This window comes from Ptychodera flava, chromosome 6, assembly GCF_041260155.1.
Source record: "Ptychodera flava strain L36383 chromosome 6, AS_Pfla_20210202, whole genome shotgun sequence".
In the NCBI taxonomy this organism is placed as follows: Eukaryota; Metazoa; Hemichordata; class Enteropneusta; family Ptychoderidae; genus Ptychodera; species Ptychodera flava.
This window is the reverse complement of record NC_091933.1, coordinates 43,297,602-43,317,049: the sequence shown is the minus strand read 5'-3', so window position 1 is coordinate 43,317,049 and position 19,448 is coordinate 43,297,602. Positions and strand designations below refer to the sequence as shown.

The 19,448-nt window shown below is 36.6% G+C and overlaps 1 protein-coding gene across 2 annotated transcripts in view; it reads right to left on the bottom strand.

Annotated features, from left to right (window-relative positions):
* Window positions 1–5,628: 5,628 nt before the first annotated feature.
* The window catches only part of LOC139135875 (splicing factor 45-like), a 17,441-nt gene continuing 3,621 nt past the window's right edge, over window positions 5,629–19,448 (bottom strand). The window contains exons 2-12 of one of the 2 annotated variants that reach the window (XM_070703637.1): window positions 18,351–18,457; window positions 15,117–15,322; window positions 14,462–14,661; window positions 13,756–14,003; window positions 12,980–13,072; window positions 12,439–12,661; window positions 11,998–12,146; window positions 11,265–11,386; window positions 10,339–10,437; window positions 8,448–8,520; window positions 5,629–7,756 (exon numbers count right to left, since the gene is read on the bottom strand). In XM_070703637.1, the coding sequence (XP_070559738.1) occupies window positions 7,653–7,756; window positions 8,448–8,520; window positions 10,339–10,437; window positions 11,265–11,386; window positions 11,998–12,146; window positions 12,439–12,661; window positions 12,980–13,072; window positions 13,756–14,003; window positions 14,462–14,661; window positions 15,117–15,322; window positions 18,351–18,429 (1,596 nt within the window). In that variant the 5' untranslated portion in view covers window positions 18,430–18,457 and the 3' untranslated portion in view covers window positions 5,629–7,652. Of the gene's footprint in view, window positions 7,757–8,447; window positions 8,521–10,338; window positions 10,438–11,264; window positions 11,387–11,997; window positions 12,147–12,438; window positions 12,662–12,979; window positions 13,073–13,755; window positions 14,004–14,461; window positions 14,662–15,116; window positions 15,323–18,350; window positions 18,710–19,448 lie in introns of both variants that reach the window. The other variant, XM_070703638.1, reaches the window with a different exon arrangement.

The window sequence follows — 19,448 nt, the reverse complement described above, 5'->3', positions numbered from 1 at the left end:
GTTGCATCAGCAGCGTTACCTCACCAAGCAACTCTGCAATGTCATAGAGGTTGTTTATCAGTTCAAAAAATTTACAACTACCTATGAAATCCACATCAATTTTAAATAGAAATCAACCTAGAGTGGGCATAACCACATGTATCTTTTAAAATAGTGAGAAAAGATTGTCACTTTTCTAAAAAAAATTCACAAAAATCTAATTTGTAAGGGAAAAAGAAAAGCGAAACATAATAAGGCACTCATACCGGTATTCTGAATACTTGAAGAATATTCGGTGTGTGAAGTCTTTTCCAGCCTCAGTGGGGACACCTGCCAATTAAAGAATGCAACGTTATCTCTTGCTTTTTGGATGAATTGATGAGTTTACTGCTGGTGATGAGAAAGGGAATGTACTTCTGCCAATTACAGTTCAGTTTTTTGCCAGTTTGAACCCCTTTCTAACCACATTCACTGACACCTGTCGTTACGAAGAAACTTGCACGTCACTGCAATTTGCCGTTTACTCAAGGCAGAATGTGCCACGGGACAGAAATTCAGACTGTTTAAACAATACTTTTAGTTCTACCTTTTGTGTAGGTTCATTTTTGAGCTCCATAAGAAAATGAAGTTTTTACTGTAATATTTATGTGAAAATCCAAAATTTTATTCCTCAGGGCCCCAACAGAGTTTACACAGGTTTGCAGAAATTTTAATTTCAAGAGTTTTATTTTTAGTTATTAGGGACGATTCAGAATTTACTTCCAGGGGGAGGGTGGAGGATTTTCTATTTTCTGGGTGATTTTTTTCCACGGCCCCCCCTAGTAAATTATAGAAAAAATCTATGGCCCCCCCCCCCTCATCTTTCCTGTTTTTTTTCCATGGCCCCCCTAATATATACATGCATGCTTATACATTATAGACATATCCAGTCTAACAAGTTGCAGGAACTGTAGTGGACATATAATCGATGATATAACAAATCATTTCAGGGTTATGTGACTATAAAAAGAATGATTTGCAGGGACTGCAAGTGGCACACTTTTGGAAAGGGTAGCAATAAACATATCTGGTTGTAAATTTCTGAAGAAAAGTTAATTACTAAATATGAATACTTTTTTCATTATGTCTCACTGATAAATATGATGCACACAAAGACAAGCAAAGATGTCAGTTAGAGATAGTGAACAGAAAATCAAAGGAGCAGATAATTGGCAAAGTGATATATATCTTGAAGTTTAATGGTACATCATTTGCAGATATCCAGATATTTCTGGAAAGTGAGATGTACATGTACATGCACACGTTCAGCATACATTTTCATTTGATGATGCTGAATATTTGCAGACTCACAGTGAAAGTTTTAAACATTAGGCATTAAAATTGGTGAAAGCCAACTTATTTTTAATTTTCTCTTTTTTCTCAATTTGGTTGTCATAAAACCAAGTAGCTGCCACTGAAAGCAACAATTGCTGAGGAATATTTTAGAACATTTCTTGAACAAAACACCTTATCCAAAAGAATGAATTCACATGTTATTCTGCTCATTCCATTCACAATCCAATGTTCATATTAAAATGCAGATTACCCTGTGAAAGTCAAAGTTCACATTTTGTCAGCAGTATTTTTCAAAATTGACAGAGCATTCATATTTCAAATTTTTTTAACAAACTTAATTTAAAATAGTCATGATGCACATGTTTTCAGATGACACGAAACAATACATGTTAATTTGTTTTTTTTGCCTTTTCTGCCAGCCGCCACTGTGAAATCTTTGATTATACATATCAGAATGAATGGGACACAAAAGTATTAGCATCAATACACAATGTGTAAGCCTATCCACATTTCTCCTAGCCTCATACACACTGAGATCACTTCTTGGACTACAGCAAATTTCTTGTGTACACAATATTTCAACAATCCGACACCATAGCATTGATGCAGTGCCACATGATCTTCTGGATGCCCATACAGGATTATTGGAAAATCAACCCTTTTGTAAATTTATCACCATATATTTTTGACAGTAATACATAATATTTTATTTTAAACATTAAAAAACTATTCGCTGAAAAGCAACTTGAAGATGAGACGGCCATAAATTTATTTTCAAAAAAGTTTATAGTAGACGTAAGCACTGTAAAAAGTTATGTAGAACATTTAAAAAATTTAGAAAGAAATTGATGAGAATGAAACATAGAAAAAAGGAGCAGAAAAGAAGAGAGGATAAAAAATACGAGGACTATGACTGGTTAAAGTTGCTCTTGAGTGGGAACCTTCAAAATTTAAACGTAAAAGAATTAAAAAAATACCTTGATAAACATAAATTACCAAAACAAAACAAAATTGAAAGCTGAAAAGTTCAAATTATAACCGCACATATACATGCACAACCTTCATTCAATTTAAGAAAGCTGTCAGGGAAAGATATTGTAACAACTTATGTCACAGATGAGTCAGAGTCAGATAGCAGTGACTCTGAATTGGAAACCTCTGTCAATGGAGTCATTGAGAGTGATGATGATGGTGTTGGTTCTGAATATGATAGTGACACAGACACTGACACTGACAAAATCCCAGAGAACCAACGTGACCATGTTACTTTAAGAAGTGGCAGAGTAGCAAATCGTTTTGTTTTGAATTAAGGTGGAGCTGCATGTTGCCAACACAGTTTTTTTTCAAAGCAATATTTCTCATCAAAGATGACAAGGAAACCCCCTCATACCATATATTTTCAAAAAGCAGAGACTCTAAAGTTTAGTATGGTAGCAGTAGTTTACTCAAAGGATGAAGTGGGTGTATATTTGGGGTAAAAAACTTCAATTTTGGTATTAATGATAAAAATTAATTTAAGTCAAAAACTAGACAGTATTTTCTGAAATGAAATATTTCACTTGAAAGGAGAGTATATGTAGAAAAAAACAACTATTTTATTTGGCATTATCCATCCTCATTTTAAAATTATAGGGGTTTAAAGACTGACACACTAATAATTGATTAAAATCATGATCAGCAAAATTAAAATGCCTCTTATTAAAAATGTAAGAGCTTTATTGCCAAACAAAACCAATTGATAGTCGTTGTGTTATATATCATATGTAAAAAACATAATGTGAAATTTCAGAAAATTTGACCCAGCCGGAGTGGAGTTAAATTCTTTGGAAATTTTGAATTGGGAGGCAAAAGAAGCCAAGAAATCAGGTGATTTGCATACATTTGCATAAATTAACACTTATTTATCATACAACTTTCAACTGCTTTGCAAGCTACAAGGTAAACCCAACCTTAAAAAGACATTTGCTGTATTTTTAGCATTTGTTCAATGTTCATCTCTGTGTATCAGCATTTGTTTGTTATTCTATCACTACATAGAACACCAATGCTGTATCGAGCAACATACCAGTGTGAACATAAATGACCATTGTTTAATGTTGATAAATGAATTCTAGTCTGGACTTGATCCGAGATCTCTTTTCAACAAAAACAACCCTGACTGTTCACTGTATGGTTTGTGTTGACATGCTAATACTGGACATTTCATGACGCTTTAGGGAGGAGAACAAGATACTGCAGTAGATGCATAAAACAAAACCACTGTGAATATTACCGAATTTGGCAGCTAAAGGAGTTTAACTAAACATGTTGAGTTTATATGTCACCCAGGTAGCGTCTATGGTTCTCTTTTGTAGAGATCAGAAATTCTGGGCAAATATGATGTTTTTTTCCTTGGCCCCCCTAAAAGATTGTGGTATTTTTGTCTGGCCCCCCCCTAAATTTTCGTGGGAAAAATGGGTGCCCCCCCCCCCTGAAAATCCTCCACCCCCCCCCCCACCCCCCCGCCCCGGAAGTAAATTCTGAATCGTCCCTTATTTGGTAATTTGCTTCTCCAATACTTTTCCACAATTACCCCCTGATTTGTTGTTCTTTGTTTCAAAGGAATAGTTTTAAGTTTCCTTGAGGAAAGTTTGAGCAAAAGTTGAAAGTCCTTCAATTTCAAAGTGCACACTACCTTTAGTGTTAAGAGATGGCAAAATAATGCCTTTTTTTTTAATTGAGCACAGAGGGCGCTGTTCAGCAAGATACAACCCAGAAACCACTCCTCATACTTAGATTGATAAATTGTTCAATACAGCTATCACAATTGTAACCACAATTTGGAAGCATCGGTATGACGGACCCCTGCTAATTAGTGTACAACATTTTGCAAAGGAATGCCACAAGTAGTTTTTGAGTTAAACATAGTAAAATAATTCTGTGTTGAATCTTGCTACCAATGGATCCTGAAAATGCTTGATAAAAGGCTTCAATGCCAAAAAGAGAAATAAGACCCTAAAGAAAAACATTTGAAGGTACTATGAGCTAGTCATGGTCCCACAAGAATTCCATCACACATGTAAATTATCAGAGAAGCTTCTCTATTATTGCAGACAATTTAATCTCTGAATACCTTAAGTTTCTGATTTCTTTGTACAGTAATAACAAACCAACTTAGAGTAACAATAGTATGATCTCATACTATTCAATGCAGAATCAAGAAAACCCCCATTTTCATTAAAGTTACTGTAAATTGAACTTTAACCAAAAAAGTGACGGGATTTCAAAAAAGATTTTGGTCTTCATCAAAAGAGGTACTTTGTCAAAAAGGTTTGGATGAAACAAATGGGACAATCCAGCAACCGCTTATAGTTGGCTCCTCCATACTCTTTTGACATATTTTGGAAATGTAACATTACATGGGTGATAAGGAAAGTTATTTCTTACCTTCAATTAGTGTACCTCATAGTTTTTTGCAAATAACATAGGTCTGTATTTGGCTGAAAATTTCCCAGTCATTTGAAGTAGAGGGCAAGAATTAAGCAGAATTTAAATACAACAGCAAAATTTCAGAAGTTGGCAGTTAAATTGGCAAGTGGGATAGAGTGTGGCATAGATGGAAGTGTTCGTTTTCTTTTTTTTGGCAACTGGCTTCCCTTGGAAATATCTGGACGGATCAGAGACCGTGAATTCCTTTGGATATTACAGAAAGAACGAAGTGTCCAAACTACATATTGCATCACTGCAACAGACAGTTCCAAAGGTCAGATCTCTGTAACACACAGTCAATGTTTTCACTCATTCACCTGCATAGTTGGGTCCAAGAGGCAATTCTCTCTATACTTTACCTTGGAAAATACCCTAATAATTAATGAAAATCAGCATTGCTGCTTTTGCAATAAGGTCTTGAAAATTTGGTTTCAAATTGCCGTCCACAGAAGGATGAAACATCAAAACAAGAATCTTTTGCTGGCTATTGCTTCTACTCCGGAATAAAATAGACACGCTGTGTCCACAGATTCACTACACACATGAGATCACATGACAACGGCCAAAACCAACCCATGTGTGCAAACACTGGCGGAAAGTTTTCTATATACATTTGTGCATGTCGTTTTGTTAGTACCATGGTCAATTGGAAAGATTCAATTGAAATGAGAATTCAGTATCAAAATGCAAATATAGGCAAATGCATATATATATATTTGTTCCAAAACAAAAGACCTGTATTCAAGCTTCAAATTTGAATTTTGGGAGTGAACTCTATAGAAACTTGACAAAATAATACTCTGTTGAAGTTTCTCATTCAGAAATAAGAGAAAATACACGAAAAAGTTTAAGAATATTTTTTTAATATAAAAAAAAGACATTCAACAGGTAATGCTCACTGAAATGTTTACACATGAAATGAAATTCTTGTCTTTTGGCCTAGAAATATCAAGGGTGATTACATAGTTCATTCCTGGAGGTAGTTGAGGCACAAAAAGCCATCATCTTAGCAGGTTGCAAAAATAGCTTGACATGCCATTAATGTAATGAATTTAATTCTGATGGTGAAAGAATAATGCAGCCAAAATTTTTGTTGACAACAGCTTCTCACAATTTCTATTTCAGAATGGAATCTGAATTTCTGTAGCACTGCTGTTGTCCTCTTGCTTCAGGACTGAGTTTGGATTCAGTAGAATGCTTACCAGTGTCCAGAGATGTACAACTTGTAAACTCTCATACACACTTGGGGTGACTTGTAACTCTTGGGGACAAATTTAGGATGTGGTCCTTTCTTGGCTTGATTTGATGTAAATCTCCAGATTTCATTTTCACTGAAGACAGAATGGGCCTCGGGACAGACATTCAGACTTTCGAAGTTTAACAATATATTTTCGGTCTACCACTGGCACTCATGGGGGCTCATTTTAAAGCTCATGGACGACACGTTTTCAACAGCATATTTCTTGCACGAGGCTCCCCATCTTCACACACACACAACCACACACCAACAAACTTTAGCATGTGCTTGAATGAGAATTTCCCAACCAACATTCTCATGGTGTCATTTTATCTAGGTAAGCAACTCTGATATGGGTAGTGTGCTTCACAGTTTACACAGCTAGACTGCATGTTTGAGTGTTTATGGTCCAACAGAATATGATGGGCAGGCATAAGCAATTCACAACTGATAAGGTTGGAGTTGACAGAGACTTCAACACAGGAATGATGGTCAAGGGCACTCCTGATTTCAAGGTCAATGTTTTGCGTGAGCTTCTTCAAAGTGTATCTATGTAAACCTCTGTGGAAGATATACCGCTGATATTTTGGACAATTAAAATTTTTGTTTTAAAGACACCCTTATCAGGTTTGTGTCTGAGTTTACTTACCTTGTGTCTAAATGAGGTGTGACCATAACATATTGTTTTCAAGTTTAGAAGTTTCATCCCTAACATACATCAGGTATTGCTTTATTATGAAAATTGACAGCAATGATGTATGAAAAAGTCACATTACCAGTTCTTGCCTGATTCTTAACATAGCAGGATGTAATTGATAAATGACCTCAGAATAATAAAATAATTTTTACTACCTCATTTTTTGGAATCCTGCTGACAAAAAAATGCATTTTTTTCTTTATATGTACATGACAAAGGATCTAATTTTATAAAATATACAGTACAGAAATTTTTTTGTCGGGCTATTGTCATGCCATTCAGTCTTGCCATCTGCAATTCAGAATTTGAAGTCCCTGCTGTGTACTTAAATCTCCCTGAATTCATGGCAAAAATCTGTGAATTCATGGCAAAAATCTTCCGTGAATTCATGGGAGAAATCCTCCCTGAATTCATGGCAAAAAACCTGTGAATTCATAGCAAAAATCTTCCGTGAATTCATGGCAAAAATCCTCCCTGAATTCATGGCAGAAATCTTCCCATTCCTTTTGCCATTACCCTGACATATCTCTGTCTCCTTTCTATTTCTAGCAATGGAATGATGTGTCAGGAGGTCACCAGACACAGCGTCTATAATTGTTTCTTACAATCTCTCACTAAAAAGAAGCTAAATACTTCTAGTGACCCTGGTGTAATTTGACTTTAGTCTGTCTATTGAGCTGCAACTTGACCTACTGTCTGAATCACACATACATAAAGGTCAAAAGACAGCACGATTAGGTACTTGGTATAATTGTTCTTTCAGAAGCAAGTGTGATATTTCACTGTTAAAAAAAATCTTTACATCATTGTAATGAAGTTGACCTTGACATTGCATGTGCATCACTTGCTTTTGAGTTCTACTGTTCCATTCATAGGACAGTCTCCACATCAATAACTGGCAACTTGGTTCAAGAGATTTCATTGTCCTAAACTTTCCTAACTCTGGGGTGCCAGGTCAAACCTTTTAAACCTGTCTATATCAAAGAAACCTGCTTTAACAATGCGTCCTCCAAAGTACCTGCCATTCAAATCCACCACAGCTGTGAAAATAAAAATTCCACCATTGATGGTTATTTTGCACAACACGTGGGTAAAGGAAGCATCAAACGCAAAATGAAATAAGTCATTAGTCATTTGCTTGCTCCCAATGAAGTGAAAAACAATTCATTAATGTTTCACTTATGACCTTAAATTAACATTATGCAAAAAAATCGGTCATGCAGAATCCATTGTTACTACTCAAAAAATAACTCTGCTTCTGTGGTTGTTGTTGTTCAAATGAGATCAGAAATACATTAAGGAAAGTAATGAGATCATGAGAACACAACACAGATCTATATACAGGTCTGCTGAAAATATACTTTCTGTTTTCAACACAGAACATTATGAATATACTTGCATTGTTAGTGAGACTAAAACATGTTTTATGTCATAAAAGTCCAAATTTTAGGTGACTGACATTGTCATGTCTGATAATTTTGGTGAGGGTGAATACCTGATGCCATATCAGTTTAATATGCCTTACCTGTATTGTCAGTTTACATTGCTATATAGGATAATATCTGCACAAGAACTACTACAACTATAATGACTGTGTGAAATGTTGATACAGTGCAGCCTTATTCACCAACTCACAGACTAAATAGTATGAACAGTCCATGACTGAAAAGAGAGATCATACTGCCCTTAGGTTATTTATGGATTATTATATAACACATCAGGAAATGTTACCTTTTATTGCCGATTCTAATCTCTCGAACTCTATAAATATCCTAACTGCCTCCTCTTCTGATCCGCCAGGCATCTGATGCAACACACGTAACGTGACAAAATGGTTATTTCCCTTGTATGTTATATCATCATATAAATTGAAAACTACTACACTGCTAAAATGCGCTTATAAACACTGAAACTCATTCACACACTAAATCAAACTACCCTCCCCCTTCAACCTTTCTCATATCTGAACATCATTCACAGATATACTCTTTATGATCTTCAAAAATAAAATTCATCTGAACAACATACCAGTGGTGTTTTCTCCATGACGCCCTATTGCACAAATCCCCCTGATCATAATTCCCTTTTATTTGAGACTATGATTTCCACAGAGTATTTATAGCAGCATTCCACTTCATGATTACTGACTATGATCAGAACCGAATCCTCCCTGAATTTTGAAGAAGGGGCAACATTCCCCCGTGTGAGAGAAACCTAGACAAAACACTGTGCTGGACAAACTGACAGGCACTACATAATCCACTCACCTAGCAACCCCCCCCCCTCCCCCCCCCCTCTCTCTCTCTCTCTCTCTCCTCTCTCTCTCTCCTCTCTCTCTCTCTCTCTCTCTCTCTCTCTCTCCAGTGTTCTCCCCAGGAAAAAATCATAGAGTATCGGCTAATTAGCATAAATTTACATAACAATAAGTCATGCATATTTTAATTAATTATTTTCGTTAAAATTTATGAAAAACATTTAAACCTGAAGATGCTATATTGTATAGTGTCATTTCCTCTGTGTTCGTGTTGAACTGTACGTATTCTGAAGGACTTGGGGAGTCTAATCACAAACCGGCATCTTAGGGTGTCTACCTTTTGTGACGCAGCAATATGGCCTGTCAATATGTCGGCTGCAGTGTGGTTGTTTGGATGCCGTCGATATTTCTTGTCAAACTTTGAGACTTAAAATGCCACATTTATCCATTTTATGTTGTTTTGGACCAAAACGATGAATTCTTTGAACAAAAGGTTTGTAAATGGCTGGTTTGTATATTATCATTGACGGAAAAACGGTGTGCACGTATCGCTCAATTGAGAGTACAGCGTACTCGTGTAATAGTAATTGACAGACAAGAGACACTGACACTTCAGAGACGTCCTTATGCTTTACCACTGAATTTACGAGGCCCTACAACCTTGATTTACTTCTTCAGTTACAAATTAATAGTGACTGTAGGCCCTAGAGTTTATTTTAGCATGTCTGCCACAGGAAACAAACTTGTCAATTGTCGATGGTTTGTGTTTTACCGTAATTCAAACCTAGCTTCCCGGACGCAGCTGTCAACATTCTTGATAAAGTTACGGACGACCGTCTGTCTGTTACCAAATGCCGATCTCTTTGTCCCATATACAACATCAAATCACGTTTGACACCTTTTTTTGTTGTGAATTATTTAAAAATAAACTTGTGAAGTACACTTTTTGTCTGTCACTGACAATAAACTTGCAAGTGCACGGTAATCAGCTACCCATTAGCAGGTCATTTGTACATGGCGGTTGGTTCAAATAGGGTATCGGATAGCGTATCGGCCGGCGTGAAAGCGTATAGGCCCAAATTAAAGCCTATCGGCCCCGATACGCTAAAACCCTCTGGGGAGAACACTGCTCTCTCTCTCTCTCTCTCTCTCTCTCTCTCTCTCTCTCTCTCTCTCTCTCTCTCTCCTCCCCCCCCCCCCCCCACATCTTAGCAGTCATGTATTGATGCATTACAAAATGACACTGACACAAGGAACCCCCCTACACAGGTTATAGCTACTCTAGCACATAAACATATTTCTCCATTATGACATTTCAAATTCACATCACAGACAGAAATCTGTATGCAAATGGAATTGGTAACTTACTTCATAAATAAGAACTTTTGTAACTTTGCCGTATTTGGTACATTCCTCAGCTGTTTCTGGTTCTAAGTCTTCGTCTACCTCACCAGGACCTACCATGTTCTACATGGTCAGGGCATCATTACATGGTTAGTTAACAAGTTAAACAAAATGGGCATATGTATTGCAAAATCAACATAACACTAAATTGCTCACAGGAAATGACACATACATGTAATGCGGAAGGATGTTAAACATGCATGTAGTCTCATAAAAATGGGCACAGTCAAACATATGTACAATGGTTACCAAGAGAACCAAGAAAAGTGACCACCATAGGTAGTTTGCCTTTCAGTAAAACTGGGTGTGGCATTATAGTTATGGTAGGTGATGTACTGAATGTTACAGTGGTTTATTTGAATCGCTGGCATTAAAGGAACTAGACAAACTTTCTAAATTGAGAAGTTGCCAACACTGTCAGGTGTAACTATCATCTAGGTGGTAATATCAGTCAATCACAAAGAAGTAACTCTGCGAAAGTTGAAACACTGTCTGGAAGGAGGTCACGCATAGTCAAAACAACACTACACATCCTGCTCACTGTCCAGACTGCATATTTGCAAACATTGTTTGTGCAGATCTTGTGGTACTGTTTTGACTATGTCTGGCCTCCTATCCGAGAGTTGAGTGATCTGACCCAAGATTGTAATGGTTTGTGGTATCATGTCATTGGTGAAATGATATACACCATCTCACATTGTAATATATCATTCCTTTGGAAAACCTGAAATTTGCATTTTCCACACAAAAAGACAATTCAGGTTTAGCTAAATCAATCCAAGATGTTTTCAATAACCTCTCCCTTTTTAATGTCAGCAGACTTCAAATGTCTCCTGCAGATTGATGTATGCTTGCTAACAAAGTACCTGAATAGAGGTGTATATACTTACTCTAAGCAGTACTACTTTACTGGGATTTCTCATGGCTTCTGTTAGATCGGAGGCTGAATTTTTGGGAGGCAGTTGATCTTGCATCATTTGCGGCGGGGGAGGAAGTGGTTCAACTGGCATGACTGATACAGGGTTAAAGCATTACATAAAACAACAAGAAATCTCAGTTAAAACAATGAATTCCTTTTGACATATCAAATGGCAGCAAGAAGAAAAAGAAAGATCTGGAAAAGGATTTGGATTTGCCTTGCTCATTGAAAACAAGATACTCTGGAAGAGCACTGTTGGGTGACGTTCCTGTTTGACCATACACAGTACCTTTGCCCAGTCCATGATACTGCTGACAGGACTGGGTTTAGACACATTTGCAATGCTGACAAAATAGGGCTTCAATGCAAGTATAAGAATTGAGCGACATACACCCGTAAAAGTACAGTACAAGTGAAACATAGTTTATACATCTGTGTTCAGTACAGTAATATCTTTCTATTGCAAGTTGGAAAAACTGAACAGTTTCACTGATATTACGAATGTATTGCACTGTGATTATGGAAAATATAAAGGCTTCATTTATCCATCTGTACCATGATATCAACATATCAGTGTTATCAGGGAAAGGTTTTACTTATGGTGTCAGCCAGCTACATACAAAACAATAAAGTATCAAGAGCATCTAGGACTCATCTTTGCACTTGTCTCCTGAAGTTGAAAAACTCAGATAAAATCTTCTCACCTGGTTTATCACCAGCGATGATTTTCCCCCCTCTTTTACTCGTCTTCTCAACTTGCAAAGCAGAGCTGATACCCTGCTCAGACTTGCCAAGGCCTTGTCCCTCTCTGAAGCCATACTTGGCCATGATTTTGGCAGCAACAGAGCCCGACCTGTGAGTCAAGTGACACAAAGTATAACCACACAGATCACTCAACAATGATGTTTTACTGGTTTGCTGACAAATATTCTGCACTTAAAATAACTAAAATTCACCAGTTTGATTTAAATACTCAAACAATGATCATAAATACACTTTCCACAAATAAATACATTTATTTGGAAAGTCTAGCACCAGATGTTGTATATTTTCGAAACAGAACTGATCCTAAAATATTGCAGTCTTCAAAATTGTTGACATGAAAATCAATCTAACACAACAAAATCATGGAACACTCTACTTACCCAAGTCCTACTGGTGCTTGGAAACCACCCTGAGTTGCTTGTGGTTTTGGCATAATCAGTGGCATTGCTGGTGGTGTTGACATTATGGGAGGAGGTGACACATTGCCAAAGGAACTACCTGGCGGTGGCGTGGTAGATCTCTCTGGGTCTGCATCATAGTTTGCTACTAGTGGTTTTGTGGCTACTATCTTTGCTTTCTCAAACGGTCTTGTCGGAGGAACAACTGAAATAAAATGAAAATCAGTGAATATCTGAAAATGACAAGCCTATCTCATATGAAAATCTCCTGACTTTAATCCAAATGCCATGTTTTCATCTTATCTTTCCCTTCAGAGCCTTGCTACATAACAGATTGAAGACTTAGTATGCACCCGGTCATGATCACATCAAATAAGAACTGAATACAACTAAAAAGCTGGGCAGACTGTTTATTCACAGATCTGTCTGCAAATGTCAGGGTGTACACCATTCTGCATAGTGTTTAAAACATCATCAAATTCACAATACACAAGTAGAAAGTATGCAGTAATACATAACTTACATGGTATATCATTGTTATCCTCTACTTTTGATTGTGAATCTTCTGCTATAAGTGACGCTGGTGGTGCTATGGCAGCCCCACTCATTGCTGCCCCTGTGTAAATTCAAAACAGAAACCAAAGAGTCAGTATCATGTGGTCGGGATATCATTGCTTGAATTGAACATCAACAGATATTACATTCCAATCCCAGTCCATTGTTGCTAATCTTGGTGAAGGTGGATAAAGTAATAACTTAGCATTTCAGAAATACTGTAGAAAGAATAAAATAGGTTCATTTTTATAGCCTTCTTTTGAAAGAGAGCAGATACTCCTGTGTTCTGATATCTATGCAATGTCACCGTATCATCAGACTTGCAAAATACAAAGTCACACGACGACACATTACCTTAAACACTGAAAGTACTGGCACCCTGTCAAAAATTACTTTGACAAATAAACCTATCATATTCCCAACACCTTTGTACATAAGCAACATGCTTTGGAACGGTTCATGTACAAAATTTGCAACAACACATCCCCTCCATGGTTAAAAACTTACTCCAAGTTTAAGTTCAAGTGCCCTTTTTTCAAAAGTTCTGTAATAAAAAGTTGCACTCTGATGACAGTTAAAGTGTTCTCTTCCAACAAACACTAAATCTTCTGGCTAAATGCTGAAAATTCACAATCACTCTGCACCAAAGAATGTATATTATCAGTTGTTCTACCAACAGTGGTACAGTTGAGAGATATGTAAAGATCTGAACAGAAAGTCTAATCTGATGGATGCTTTACATACCTTGTCTTCTCTTTTCTCTCTCTCTTTCCCTTTCTTCATATTCTTCATCATCACTATCTGGTCTCCTGGAGAATCCCCTTGGTGATCTGTCCCTCCCATATCTCTCACGATCTCTATCCCTGTCCCTATCTCTTTCTCTGTCCCTCTCCCTCTCCCTCTCCCTGTCTCTGTCCCTCTCCCTATCTCGGTCTCTGTCCCTGTCTCTATCTCTGTCTCTGTCCCTGTCTCGATCCCGCCTATCTCTTCTCCTGTAGAGAAAAAAGTATCACTCATTGGTAATGAGATTAAAATTTTTAACCGCTGATGTCATGTGCTAAAAGTCTTTCTTCGGTTATTGCAATTTATTTCACAAATGAAATTACGAATCGAATCTGTATCTTTTCTATGATACAATCTGAAAACTTGTCTTTACACTTCTGTGTAATACATCTGAAGTGAAACCTTAGTGGCTGAAAATGGAAACAATGGTTTGGTTGGTTGTCAAAGAGGTTTCCACCACCACAACACGTACAAAGACAGAGTTTTCCATGACGAAGGTGACCTAAATAGAATGAAACAGGTAGATTGAATGACAGAACACCTACACTGTATTGATTTTTCATGTGTCATTATACTGTAATTTCAACATGAGGCCTGGGTAGTACATTGCTTTCAGAATCACATCTTTGATTCACCAAAAATCAAACATTGACTATGGCCTCTTTACCTGTCATCCATTTCTTTTTGTCTCTCATACTCCCTCTCTTTTTGCCGTCTATCTCTTCTCTCTTTCACAATTTTCTCATACTCATTCGGCCAAAGAGGATTGTACTCATCGTCCACTCCAGGAAAAGAAGGCTCTCCCGCACTTACAAACGGCGAAGGCTTGGAAAACATTTCCTCTGGCATAGGTTGTGTAATAACAGTCTACAACAAAAGGAAAGGAAATGATACTCCATTAAAAGTACCGACATTTTGGTCACATACAGCCAAATGGACTTTCAGAGTAGTTATGAAAGTCTCACATAACAAATTCTGTAGAAGTAGCTAAAGCGTATGATCTGTTCCATTAGCCTGAAATATCAAGCATTGGCTGTCTCCATAAACAAAGATATAACTGATAAAGATGTAAAATGCTGAACCATCTGTTGTCTAATCAAATTCTATAACACAGTACAGGCATAACTGTATTGTATTGTCCCTTTGTTAATTCAACTACAGCTGTTTCATCCTTGCTCAACAGTTGTGTGACCTGCAATGCCAGTTATAAATTTAGACATTATTGAACCTTTCACTGGATGAGGGAGTAATGTCTAGTTGGGAAACCTGGCAACTCTTAACAGACTTTGCACACTGCATGATAAAGAACAATAAAGACCAACCTTGACTGGTTTTGCAGCTGCAATCTGCATCTGTAAGGGAGGGGGTGGCATGTCCCCTCTTTCTTCATTGATTTTCTTAAGGTCAACCACAGGTGCTAGAGTAGTGGTTCTAGTGGTACCACGGATTCTCCTTTGTGCTTCGGTGAGTGCTGCTTTCTTGATTCTAAGCTGTGACTGCATCAACCTGATTCCGGTTGACCAGCCGGCTGAAATGACAAGAACTCACTTTTACCCTTTGACAAAATGTATTAGTATTATGTTGAAAATTTTATTATAATTATCATTATGTTGAAAATTTTGTTGCAGCTACCATTTCGCTGTTGAGGATTACCAAGCATTTTGAGTTGTAAATTTATTTCCATCTTAAATCGCAAAAGAATTGTTCAATAAAAACATTTAATGTAAATCAATGAAAGTCTGACATGCCAAAATGATGCAGAAGAAAGCATTATCTACAGTGTCATGTGTCTCATTATAGAATAACTTTTGCATATCTCCATAATGTATAGCCAAACATTAATTACATCAGACTTTATCAAAAAAGTTGTCTTTTTTCTTAATGTATTACGTGAGGTAACTCCTATGAATGCGTATATACACGTACATAAAGCAGCCCATATTTTTTCACTAGCACTTTGCATGTGTTACTTGATTGAACAATCTACATGTATGTACCACTGTGTTATTAGGAAATTGGTCGCTTTGCTTCATAGACAGGCTATTATCCAATTAACTTTAACAGGTTTCACTCATTCTATGGCTGCACAATAATGGTTCTACACTTCTTTGAATATCGTTGTCAGCAGCCTCCCCCTTTTGGAATAATTTTGTTATGTGAAAAAGACTGTGAAGCACTCAAATGCTACTGACACAGAAATTTACACAGTGGACTTTATGTATGTGATACCAGGAGCTACCAGAATTTTTGTATGTATTAGCGTTCTACATGCTGACAAAATGACTGAACCACACACAACTTTCAAAGAAGAACAAAGGATTAAATCCACACAAGTAGAAAATGTCAACTTGCTCCCAGTCACAAAATCTCTGCCTTTAAAGTGGCACGTTATCAGCTTCATCTGAAACAAGGGCCTAGCACCAAGTATGTACCCAATGTCAAGCAATAATTAATGCAAGAACCAGGAATTGAGCTTTGCCTCTTTAAGTAAGCAGAATAGAAGACAACCGTATACAGTTAAATTTATTTACACATCAAATTTCCATAACGGATAACTGTGTACAACTTTCCATACTAAAAATGATAGTATTAATTTCGGCAATATACGGAAAGCGTATTCCATTGCATAAAATTATCAGAAATACAACAAGCAGTAATAATTTATTGGAACTGAAAAAGATTAGCATATTTTTCAAGAGATGCACCAGCCCTTACAATAATTTGTAATGCTGGGCAATTAGCATCAGGACAACAGACAGTTAAGTATTTGCTTAAATAAAAATGAAAAAATTCTATAAAAATATTGACATGATAACAGGAAAACTCAGAACAGCTGAATCATAACACTGATGTAGCAGTAGATGAAACAGGAGGTGAAACATGTAAATGGATTGCCAGAATGACCAGTATGTGAACATATGTAAATGTTAGCATGATGATATAAACATAATTCCCACCTGAATTCACTGCAATAAAATGAATAAAGAGTGTATGCACATAGTCAAGTTGCACACAGGTCCTGAGCAACACATTTAATTTACATGACAGAGTTACATAAATTTTGACATTCCTTTTTTATGGAAAGTAAAATCTATTAAAATAATGTATTATATGAAGGAGAGATGAGTTGTTAAATATGTCTGTCTCTACAACTTCCTAGGAAATTTTGTGCATTCCAACATAACACAAACTGTTATATTGCATGTACATGTAGTCATGAAGGCTACAATATCATAGTGGGGGAAAGTGAATCAGATACACAAAACAGAGCAATACATTATATTTACATACTGTATAAGGATTGTTGTAGAACAAATAGTGTATGATGCAATGTAGATCTATTTTCAAACAGCCCCTAGATGGCTATTCAGTGTGACAATCTCTTGCTAGTGACAATCTAACTAAATGCAGTCTGGTCCAGCAAGCTGGTAAAATTTGGTTATGCTATGCAATGCCTCTGGACCTTACTGCACCACACCTTACAAGGCACATCACCATAAGCCAGAGATTAGAAGCTGTATAGTGAAAAAGGACGGCTATGGAGTGTATGTGCAATGACTCGTATCTGCCCAAGTTTAATAGAACAAATACCATTACCATTTTCTGAGTGTATTCAAAGTCAAAAAAGGAAACTTTTGGAGAAAGCACTCAACTTGATAATATAACATTACAGTACTTGTATATTTTACAGTACAAATTTTATGAGCAAATCATATACATAACAGATGACAATATTGGCTAAGATGTTTTTCCCTCAAAGCTGTCACTGTTTGCAAATCAAGAAGTTCAAACAACAAAACCAATGATTCAAATCAAAACAGCCGACCAGTCATCATACAGACAAAGAAAAAAAGAGGAATTCACTTTATTGAGATGTGACAAACATTTCCACTGTAGCACATGCTGATATATTAGAACTTAAATCGCCACAATCTTTCTAATCCAAGTCTCCTTTTTACTAAGCTTTTACAATTCACAACTACTTGGTTCCATGTTTGACAAAAAATGACATGCTCCATGACCTATTATTTCAAACTGTCTCCTGCAAATTCACTTTGCTATGAGAGTTTAGCAAGGTAATTAAATTTGAATTCACAAAGATTTTCAGGTGTCATTAGCATAAAACAGGTATTCAACAAGGGTCAACTTGGCCGTAACTTAAGCAGGATGAATATTAACATAGATGTCAATAAAAATCTATCATGTCTTTCACATAAATATGAAATGGGTAGACTTCAAATTGTTTTACCAAAATTTGGTAGCATGTAATTTTGAAATGTACTGGCAAGCTGACAAGTACATACGATGTTCAAAATACTTGAACACAGAAAAGAGACAGTGCCGTAAAATAGACTTGCAGTTACACACTCCTCAGCACAGCACACCTTCAACCATGAAAACTTAAAATTAATATTTTCCTGTCTGTACACTTAAATGTTTTTTAAGATATTCAATCAGTAGATATTAGATGGAGTGACCTAGCTGAACTTGAATGGGGAAATCTTTTCTGCTTGGCTGAGCAATGGCTAATTGAAATCAATGTTCAAGGTACTCACCCATGTCTGATTTCTTTCCATCACCACTATCTTCCTTCTTGGGGCCTGTATCCAACCCCAATCCATCATACAATGACATGATGGAGGACAGTCTCTGTTACAAAACACTAAACATGACAGTACAAGTGTGAGTTGTGGAGTTTTACTCAGTCTTACTTGAAGTTGATGAAGATGTGGTGGATCTTCACTATGGTCTACAACACACAGGCAAACTACTCCTTACACAGTCTACATACTTTCTGTTACATGTACATGTAATATGACTGAGACATCTTATTTTGGCTGTATGGTGGTAATGAGACTAGATTCTGGTTTTCATTGGGAACACACTGGATGCAGACAGCAACTTACATGATGATCTGAAAAAAATCCCATGTCATCAAAGAAAAGGTCAAAGTTCATCCATAGCAAAGTAGAAGGCATCGTTTGACCTTATTTTAAGACGTTTTTGTTCGTGTGACAAGCATTCACTATAAGATTCTTGAATCCCACTTTATAACACAGATCTTATACTTACATTATACATGTATAATTTCTATTAAAAGCCAAAAATTGTCTTGGAAGTATTGTTATGCCTACAGACTTGAATAGGCATTTGACAACAGCTTATAATTATATTTTGTACTGGGGAGTTACTGTACATGCAAAACGAAGAGACAAAACTGACTAATATCATTCACAAAGAGGAATTTTTTTTCATAAAATCTTTGAAGAAAACACTCTTTTTTATAACACACCTCATCTGTGTGTTTTCATTCGTCAATTGATAGTCATGTGGGATGGGTTCTTTTTGTGCTAATCCACGAAAACAATGTCATCAGGCATCATTTGTTGGAACTGTTGCCTGCCAGGCATCAGTTCAAAACAATGATGTCTGCTGACTTCAAAACCGACATTTGTATATGTGCAATCTGGAATGTAAACAAAGATGTTGTCTGCGGCCAAGCGAAAAGATCGTCTTGAAATTTCTCTGTTTATCCTACTTTCTGAAGAAGAACTGAATGCTCTGGTTTCTAACGAGGACTGGAAATAGAGGAAAGCGATAATCAAAGGTATATTCAACGTTTTGCAGACGTATGGTGACGACGCTGTACAGAA